Source organism: Salvia splendens, chromosome 7 (genome assembly GCF_004379255.2).
Source record: "Salvia splendens isolate huo1 chromosome 7, SspV2, whole genome shotgun sequence".
In the NCBI taxonomy this organism is placed as follows: Eukaryota; Viridiplantae; Streptophyta; class Magnoliopsida; order Lamiales; family Lamiaceae; genus Salvia; species Salvia splendens.
Genome location: NC_056038.1, coordinates 24,285,002 through 24,295,416, shown reverse-complemented (window position 1 = coordinate 24,295,416; position 10,415 = coordinate 24,285,002). Strand labels below are relative to the sequence as shown.

At 40.9% G+C, this 10,415-nt stretch overlaps 1 protein-coding gene and 1 pseudogene across 1 annotated transcript; one reads left to right on the top strand and one right to left on the bottom strand.

Annotated features, from left to right (window-relative positions):
* Positions 1-457: 457 nt before the first annotated feature.
* On the top strand, positions 458-7,264 carry LOC121810903 (nuclear transport factor 2-like). The gene is made up of 9 exons (XM_042211634.1): positions 458-637; positions 757-891; positions 3,124-3,430; positions 4,105-4,400; positions 4,937-5,105; positions 5,320-5,441; positions 5,743-5,808; positions 6,265-6,343; positions 6,621-7,264. Exons 1-9 carry the CDS (start codon positions 599-601, stop codon positions 6,656-6,658), a joined length of 1,251 nt encoding a protein of 416 aa, XP_042067568.1. The 5' UTR covers positions 458-598; the 3' UTR covers positions 6,659-7,264.
* A 376-nt stretch (positions 7,265-7,640) lies between these two features.
* Positions 7,641-10,415, bottom strand: LOC121810902 (annotated as a pseudogene).

Here is a 10,415-nt window from a genome sequence, read left to right as displayed (position 1 = left end):
TGCGAATGAAAATAACGTGCAAATCGCGTATATATAGTGTTTCAAATTTTTTTAAAAAAAAGTGTTGGCCGATCGCCCGCCTACAATGGCGGCCAGCCGATCGGCGAGCGCATCGGCCAGCGCTCAAAAATCGGCGTGCGCTCGCCGAAATTCTCGCTGTTTTTCCGCTCGCCGCCTACAATGGTTCGGCTAGCAGACCGGCCAGCGCCGGGAATCGGCTAGCCGGTCCGCTAGCCTCCATTGTAGATGCTCTTACCCAAATGAAAGAAAAAAAAAACAAAAAATACTGAAGAAATAAGAAATATACTCCGTATATAAAAGAATTAATCGCATCGTTGGTACAATATTCCAATAGGCGGTCAAGATCTCATCTGTAACACAAGTGACTACATAAAGAAAAAAAAAACAAAAAACACTAATGAAAATAAGAAAAATGTATATATAAAATAATTTATCGTCACTTTTCCGACAAGCCGTTCTCCTACGGACAGAAGCAGCGGGATAAATTCCTTTTATTTATTCAAATAAACGCGAGCAACTCTAATCGTAAAACCTCGATCTAGGGTTTAGCATCGCCGTCGGCCGATTGAATCGGAGAATGGTGAACCAGTACTCAGCTCAGGTTACTGCATCGCAGGTAGTTCCAACTTTCGCATTTCGGATTTGTTTTGCATGCTTCGCGAGTAATTGTGACTTCATCTCTTCACTGTTTTTTTTAGCCTTTTGATTTAATTGTTGTTTTTCGGAATTCTTCAGGTCGGTTCGTACTTCGTTCAGCAGTACTATCAGGTGTTTCAGCACCAGCGGGAGTATGTGCACCAGTTTTACAATGATTCGAGCTCCATGATGCGAGTTGATGGAGAAATTAGCGAGTCTGCTTCTGATGTGATGGTATGCGCCGTTTTTACGCCTCGCAGATCTTAATCTATGCTGCGAGCGATTAAATCTGCTTAGTTGTGTATTAGCTACAAAAGTAATTTTTTGCCTTTCCGTTATGCATTTCTATCTTGATATTCAACTGTGATGTGGATCTCACTCCATGGATCATAGATTTTTTATTTGGAAGCATAATGCTGAAACAGATCCAGTGGTTCTTCATCAATCTTATGTGCTTCTTCGCTGTGGCTTAAGCCGCTTAGTGCTGATTTGTTATGTGAAAAGTAATTGAACATTTTATCTGCCCTATTTTTGAGAAAAAAAAAACATTTTCACTTGTCTATTTGTTCACTGTGGAGCACTGTTATCTAATCTTTTATAGTACTTACTTATGCTTTGGATTTGTCTGTTGGAGCTAGGACTCCAAATTCGGTTGTCGGGTCTCGGGTTTACCCGATCCCGATTCGGGTCCAATACCCAAAATTACGTGTTCGGGTAATTGGTGTGAGAGATTTTTGGGTTTCGGGTACCCGATTATGAGCTTGTGCTTATAAGTGTGTGTTTTTATCTAGGGTATCCCCGTAGAGTTATTTTATTTAATCTTTCTTTCTTCATCTTTCACTCTTCAAGCTTGAAGTTTTCTTCGCCACCATCCCTATTCACCGCCACCTACACCCTCTTTCTGTTGTTTTTGGCTATGCTGGCCAGATTGTTGGGCGATTTTTACATGTGTGTTGCAGTGGATATTTTCACATTTATTGTGTCGCCATCTTTCATGTTTGCACGAGTAATTGTTTCGTTCTGTTTTATTGGGTAACGATGGAAGCTTGTATTTTTTTCATGTCCATGTCTAATTAATCAGGACATAATCATAACAAATAGTACTAGTAATATTAAAAAACTTAACCTCTTTGTTTGAAAATTACCTAGTGTCTGTTGTTAGTATATATGTATGGTCAATACTATCATACAAATGATAAAATTAAAGTACTAATTAAAATTGAAGTTTGCACCATAAGTATTTTGTTAATTTTTATAACTATTATAATCATCACAATATAACTTGTACTCCCTCCGTCTCATAAATTTTGTCACACTTTGACCGGGCACGAGTTGTAAAAAATGTAATGGAAAGTGAGTTGAAAAAGTTAGTGGAATATGAGTCATACTTTTATATATTAGTTTTATAATAAAATGTGAGTAGGATTGACATAGTGGAATATAGGGTCCACCAGTGTTCTTAGGGTCGCGGGGCGCACCGGGTCGATGAGGTGAAAATTCGGGTCGCGGGTCGACGAGTCGACGGGGTCTAGAGACCCACAAAGCTAGGTTAATTTTTTTGCCTTTTAATATTAAATAAAATAAATATATTGCTCTAATGTTTATAATACATCAAATAATATAAATGTAGACGCAATTCATGTGAATAGAGATAAAATGGAAAATAGAAATGATCAAAATATCAAAACAATTCATAAGTCATAACACAATAAATAATTGAAATCATTGTCTGAAAATATCAAAACAAAGGAATATATGAAGGGTGGCAGCAAAAGATCTTTGAATTGTTTATTTGTTTAGGAGTGAAGAGGCCGAATTCTAAAGTGTAGAAAGTAGGTTTGAAAAGTTTGATGTGGTGCATGCATATATATAGACAATTGTGATTGAGAGAGACGGAAAACATGTGAGAGATTTGAGAAAATCAGAGATAACATGTGTTTAGGGCGACCCAGGCGACTCACTCGACCCAGGCGACCCACTCGACCCAGGCGACCCAGCGGCGACCCTGTATCTCGATCAACCCACCCATGTTGGGGCGATGATGGTCTCGACCCAGGCGACCCGGGCGACCCGAGCGACCCGAACGACATTTTGACAACACTGGGGTCCACCAAAAATGGTGTATAAAGTGAAATATGACAAATTTTGTGAGACACACGAAAATGAAAAAATGTGACAAACTTTTTGGGACAGAGGGAGTATAACAAAAGAAAATGAAATAAAACAATTAAGGGTTTACTGGTACATGATTAGTCGGGTTTGGGCACCCACAGCAGGTATTAGGGTACCCGGAGCATATGCGGGTCGGGTATCGGGTGGTATATTTTGGATTTTTTGGGTTCGGGTCAGGTACCCGAATTTGCAGCCCTAAATGGAGTGTTTCTGGATTTTATTCAATGATCACATGATCTGTGTCTAGTTTATTATAGTAATTACTAATGCAAAAGTGTGTCTCTCTTCCTGCAGACAATTCATGAAGTGCTTATGTCTCTTATTTTTTCCGGAATTGAGATAAAGACAATAAAGTCACTTGAATCATGGAATGGAGGTGTTCTTGTAGTTGTTACTGGCTCTGTCAAGTCAAGAGACTTCAATTACTGGAGAAAGTTTGTGCAGACTTTTTTCCTTGCTCCTCAAGAGAAAGGTTACTTTGTTTTGAATGATATGTTCCATTTTGCCGATGATGAGGTGGCGCACCAACCATCAGCTCCAGTACAGGAACAGCATGTTGATTATCACCCAACTATTTCATCTCATCTTCCTGACCCACATGGTATAATTAACTGCACATGGTCTTTTCATTTTATAAATATCATCCTTATCACTAAGTGGTACAAGCAGAGGTTCTTTTGTTTGTTAAATTTTTATGGTTGGTGTTCGGACCGAAACTCAAGACATTATTTGAATTAGATATTGTCTAAACCGCTATAAAGTGATTTTGTTACTACAATTATAGTATGAACATACCTAGACACAATTGTATCCATTCACCAAAGTTAAAACCTCCCATGTTCATCAGTCAAAGTATGGCTGGAAGTTTGTACTCAGTTTTTTTCTCAGATTATGCAGTTTGAAAATGATTATTCGTGCATCCTTTTAAGCAAGATTACACGTATTAAATGTATGATGCAGATGCATGTTCAATTTTAACCTACACTAATGCTACATTTGCCCAAAGATTGATATTCACATGACCTCACAGTTCTCTTCCTGAAGTAGGTGTTAGATTTGATACATGGCGTAAAAGTCTTAATTCTGAAAAACATTAAGCTTTTTAAATCAGTTACTCCATGTGGTCTTTTTTCTCATTACATTGATTATATATGGAAACTTCTGGACTTCATGATGAGAAAGTCTTTGCATTTTTTGGAGCCCAACATGTTTTTGTAGCTCAAGTCTAGATGTGTTATCAATAGTCTGATACAATGTGTTCAACAACTACAACAGTTTCTGATTATGCGTTGGAGGAGGAGATAGGCGATTACGGTAACTCTGTTCATGTTGAAGGAGTTGAGCCAGCTCTAGAGTACAGTTACGAAGAGCATCTTCGACAGGATACTGCTCAAGAACTGGAACCAGAGCTGGAGCAGGCGCCAGAGCTTGAAGTTGACAGACTTGAAGAGGAATCTCCTTTTGAAGAAACACGTCATGTTCTTCAAAATCCACTAACTACTATGCAAGAACCTCAGCTTTCTGTGGAGGATCCTATTGTAGAACCAGAGAAACTCACCTATGCTTCTATAGTACGTTTCGTTTTTGCTTTGCTACATCTAAAATTACAGTCAAATGCTATATTTAAGCCATCGTAAATTGTATCAAAGGTCCAAGAATGTGACTGAGTTGTCCTACCTGATAGCAACTTGGACGCAAATCTTCAATGTGAAATTGCTACACGTTTATTGACCATGAAAACTAGGCATTAGCGAGCATTGAGTAAGATCAGCTTACACTTTGATTATGTGGCTGTGTTCCACACTTACTGTTCCTGCATGTAAGAACAATTTTACAATTGTACACTTAAGCACTTTTAGTATCTCAGTCAGGTGACACTAATCTTTGCTTATTTTTAGCTTAGAAGTTAGAAATTTGATATATGTCAATCTTCTTCACCTTCTGGCGGGTTTTCTCATTTTGAGAATTGAGGCTTAACATATACATCCATTTATATTGTTACTATTTTTTAGTCAATGTTCTTGTTCAAAATTTTCCTGCTTCCATCTTTTAATTCAGTTTCTTATAATAACTCTTTCTAATTGTTGACCATTATTTGGATTATAAGTTACGGGTTAAAGGAAGAGCTCAACCACCTCCAGTTTCGCAACCAGCTTACACGCCAAGACCACCTATTGCAGACTGGAACCATATTTCACAGCCTGTGGTGCAGCAGCGAATCCCAACTCCTTCATCTGGTGTGGACGTAACGGAAGAATCCTTACCGGTACAAGAAGGTCAGAGCTGGAAATTTCGTTTTATTAGTGCTAATGAAACCATACGTACATACCAAAAGCCTAAATATCTAACTAGGAGGTGCATTGACGGATGAACGACCAGGCAATATGGCTTATAATATTTGCTAAACATTTTTCCTTATGAATGTTTGGACTGCTTATCTTTTGAATTGATTCCCTGGCTCATTCCAATTGATGTCATTTACTTTGTCAGGAGAATCAAAATCTGTATATGTAAGAAATTTGCCATCTTCAGTAACAAGTCTTGATCTTCAGCAAGAGTTTGAGAATTTTGGGAGAATCAAGCATGATGGAATCTTCTTGAGGAACCGCATGGTATTCTTCCTTTCCTATAATATTGTACTCCCTCTGGAGTAGAGACATTTCTTTTCGGCACGGGATTTAAGAAAATTTGTTTTTAATGAGTTAAGTAAAAGGAGAATAAAGTAGAAAGGAAAAAGGTAGAGAGATGAAGACAGAGTAAAGTAAGAGAGAGTAAAGTACTTCTTGCCAAAAAAGGAAATGACTCAACTACAATAGGACAACCCAAAAAGGAACACGACTCAGCTACAGAGGGACGGAGGGAGTATTTAATTTAATTTAGTTGTGGAATCTCTGAAGATATCTTGGTGTGCAGGATACTGGTGTGTGCTATGCGTTTGTTGAGTTTGAAGATATTCAAAGTGTTCAAAATGCTCTCAAGGTAAATAATTTATTATAGTACATTTGAGTTTTGAAGAAGAATAATAGAACAAACTCATTTATCCAGTGTATGACGATCAAGGTGGAAATTTTTTCAATCATGCAATTTGAGGGCATTTTAGCAAGCGCCCCCCTACTTAGCAATTTGGTGTTTGACAATTAGATTTTTAAGCTATATATATGGGGAATGTGGAGCTTAAACAAGTACCAAAGGCATGTGGACTGTTACCATGCTATGGCTGTCGTTATTACTGTTTGGAGGTGTTTTGTTTTTGGATATATTTAAACAAACTTTAATTTGGTTAAATTTTATAACTTCAAATAAAATATAATCTGTTTCTGGTTATAGCATAACTTCATTATGCTGGTGTCCATACATGAGCCTGACTTTTCTGTAACCTAATAAAAGATAGAAATGTGGTTAACACTTCTTATTAGTTTGAATTATTTTTGACAGGCTTCTCCTATTCAATTGGGTGGAAGGAAAGTATATGTTGAGGAGAGAAGACCTAACAGTGGCCCTGCTCGTGGTGGAAGTATACATCTCTCCCTGCTACTCTTAACTACAAATTTGATATGCCCCTAATTGCTTTTATTTTATAATCGAGTTCCCCGTCTGTCCTTCCTCCATTATTGAGTTCTGTCTGGTAACCTTTCTGTTGAATTCATATCACTTCATTCAAGAAACTTCTAGGCTCCAAAAAAAATGGAATGTTGAGCGCCTGTTTTGCCTGCAATTGTTAACCTTAGAAGATATATGGATCAACTTGTCCTTTGCTGACACTATTCCTGGATTAAAATTTCCTTGTTCAGGGAGCGGGACACGAGGCAGAGGTGGGCGTGGTAGGTGAGCGAAGTGCCACCGATATTAAAAGAGAAGAGTTAGAACTGGTGGCTCCGGTGCACATGATGTAGAAGTGATTGTGTCATCCAATAACAAAAGTGGTTTGCATGTTGCCATGACTTTAAGCTTTATTGCTGTAGCAAATGCTTCCTTTTGGTTGGTGTCCTTTTTTTTCAAGTGAACTTAGTTTGAGAGATCTTATGAGTGACCTTAGGGTTCAAATTTTCTCACATTTATAAGCTTGTTTTCATCTTCCAATTTTGGGGGGTGGGGGTTCCATTTCGTACCAGTAATGAGAAATGTTGATAGAGATGCTAAATATTGGTTCTTCCATGTCCTATGATTTGAAACTACTGTGATTCAAATCAGTGCCAGTGTAAGAAAACGTTCCCAGTGATGGATGCACCGGTGAGCCTTAGGTATGTTTTTATCAGTATTTGTAAGTTAGCTGTAAGCTCGTTGAAGTTTTCTATCTACCTCATTGTTTTCATTATATATAACATGAAAACCAGTGGAAATAGTTGACACACAAATTGGTTGCTCATCATTTCCCATGTTATTTGTACACATTAACCCCATCTTATTTATAAAGTGATCTACATTAAATGGTCTAGAATTTTGACTTTTGCACGTCCTTGGAAAATATCATGGAAAGTCGGTTTTGTTTGTTTTTAGTATTTGTGCATTTTTTTTAAGACTAAAATGTTCCTAGGCATGGTTGACAAAACAAAGAAAATCGCATGAAGAGAAGATGAAGTACGGTTTGTTGGAAAATTGCCTTGCGATCTGTTATATTGGGAGTGATGCCAAAGCCTTCTGCGTTTTCAAAGATGTGAAACCGTTTATTTCCTCACATGAACAAAACATTTTCATTTCGTGTCTCACATGACTTCATTCAACGGATATGCGTTTGGAATTTGCATTTATCCTTTTTTTTCTAAGTTATAGAAAGGCCTCAATCTTGGGAGGCTAATTCCTATATTGCTCTATTTTGAGAAAAAACATGCATGATTCTTGTCATTGTTACTCCCTCCCTTTTCTTTCCTTCCACCATAAAGATAGAGACGAGTAGTATAAAAATAAAAAAAATAAAAGGTGAAACAGTCCATCTACAGGTGAGGTGGTGGTGAAGATTGGATTTTCCTTGTTACCTCCTTAGCTTTTCCTTCGTGGCTTGGCCTCTGCCAGCATGCTCAGCACATCTCTCATGGTAGGCCTGTCTTTGGGAAGCTTTGCCGTGCAAAGAAGAGTGATCCGCAGCACTAACATCATCTCCTCTTGAACGTGCTTCGTGTTCCCCACGCTCGGATCCAGAGCCTCCTCTAACCGCTGCTTCCCTCTCATCCATCCCACAATATTCACCGATTCTCCAAACTCCGCCTCTAACGGCCTCTTCCCCGTCACCAGTTCCATCAGAACCACTCCATAGCTGTACACATCGCTCTTTTCGTCCACTTTCAACGTGTATCCGTATTCTAACACACATGACAGAGTTAGCTTCAATTAGTTATATACTTAAATCTATATATGATCAAACTAACTAACCGCCCCCATCCCTATCACATTGCACTCGTTGATGCAGGAGAGGATGTCGTTGCTGTTGAATCCCACCCTCTGGAAAGCCATCAGCCTCCAAGGCCATTCACCACTGCTGCTCTTCTCCTCATCAAAACAGTTCCCTTCCCGCCATTTTCGATACAAATACCGAGCTCCCACTCCCGCCATTACCAAGAGGAAAAACGTCGAAATTCCAACCATCCATCCTCCGATTATATGCTTTGCACGAACGCCTCGCTCCCTGCTCTCCACGGCACGAGGGCAGGGAGGGAGCACGCCTCCGCATAGGCCGGGGTTGCCTGCAAGATCGTCGGGACTGATCGTTCTGCGCATGCCATTGGACGGAACAATGCCCTCGAGCTTGTTGTAGGACAGATTCATCGATTCTAAAGCCGGTGAGTTCCCAAGATTATCGGGGATTCCTCCGGTGAGAGAATTGTTTGATAGATCGAGCACTGATAAGGTAGGCATGGATGCGATCTGGCGTGGGATGGAGCCTGTGAGGCTATTGTTTCGGAGATTCAGAGTCACTAGCTTCTCGCACGAGGCAATGCTTAACGGTATGTCGCCAGTGAAACCGTTGGAGGAAAGATCCAGGACTGACAGCTCACGGCAGTCCTGGAATAGATTCGGGATCTCTCCAAACAAGCTGTTCCGCGACGCGATGAAGCTTTGGAGCGTTGGGATCGAGAGGATGGAAGATAGAACCAGGGATCGGAGTTGGTTTCTGGAGAGATCAATGAAGGAAAGCGAAGAAGAAGCAGAGAGATCGGGCGGAATCTGGCCGATGAGGCTGTTGTTGGCGAGCTCCAGCCTCTGCATCCTGGCTAGTCTCCCGAAGCCAGCCGGGATGGCCCCAGAGAAGCGGTTGTTATGCATCCTGACATGAACCATCGACCCGCACCTGGCCAGAGTGTCGGGAATGGGACCCGAGAAGGCGTTGTTGAAGAGAATGAGCTTCGTCAGTTTGCCTGCATTGCATAGGGAGGCCGGGATTGAACCCGAGAACATATTAGACGAGAGGTCGAGCCACTCGAGAGGCGCCTTTCCCCGAGATTAGGGGGGAGAGCACCCGAGAGTGAGTTGTTCCAGAGCTCTAGCACTTGGAGCTGATCCAACCCGGCAATGCCGGGTGGAACAGAGCCGCATAGTTTGTTCCCCATCAGATTCAGCAGCTGCAGATTCTTCAGTTGGGCGATCTCTTCTGGAATCTCTCCAGACAACATGTTTTCAGACATGTCTAGAAACTGAATTCCTCCCAATTTAGTCAGCTCAGCTGGAATTCTCCCTTCCAGATTGTTCTGGTACAGGAATACTGTGGTGAGGTTGATCAAGCGCCCGATTTCGGGTGGAATCGGGCCGCTTAAGTTGGCAATGGCAATGTCTAAATATTTGAGACTAGTAGATTTCCGAGTTCTGAAGGTATCTCACCATCAAACGCATTGTATCCAAGGATCATGGTTTCGAGCGAGGACAGCTGTCCTACCTCGGATGGTATCTTCCAGGTGAGATTATTCCCGGAGAGGCCGAGAAACTTCAAGATCGCCAGCTTCCCGTAGCTTCGAGGAATGGAGCCTTGGAAGAAGTTCCCTGTGAGGTCGAGGCTCACCAGCGACGTGGCATTGCCAATGTAGTCTGGGAGAGGGCCCGAGAAGTTGTTCCCCGATGCATTCATGTACGCCAGCCTCCTCGCAGGCCCAAGGCCGAGTGGGAATGCGCCAATGAAATAGTTGTGGCTCAGGTCGATGGTCTCGAGAGCACTGAGATTGGAGAAGGAAATGTGTAGTGGCGACGCGAAGTCGTTGCAGCTGAGATTGAGTCAGGGAGCTTAGCGGAGAGATTCATGTTGGAGAGATTGAGACTCTCAACGATGCCATTGTAGCTGCAGCCCACTCCACTCCATCTGCAGTGGGATGAGACGACATCGTTTTCGGGTAATTTCCAGTCTCTCAGATTATCCAGTGGATGAATGAGAGTAGCTTTGATGTCGAGAAGAAGAGATGCTTCGTTGTTGATGGAGAAGGAGGAGATATAGTTGCAAGAGAACAAGAGAAAGAGTAGTAGCAAGAGCTTGTGTTTTGATTTGATCATGTTGATTTTTGATTTGGCTCACTTTTTCATCATTTTGCTCTATATTAACTAGATAGTGATCAAATCATTGAGTTTCTCATCTTCTTCATCACTTCATGTAACATGCGATTATTCAA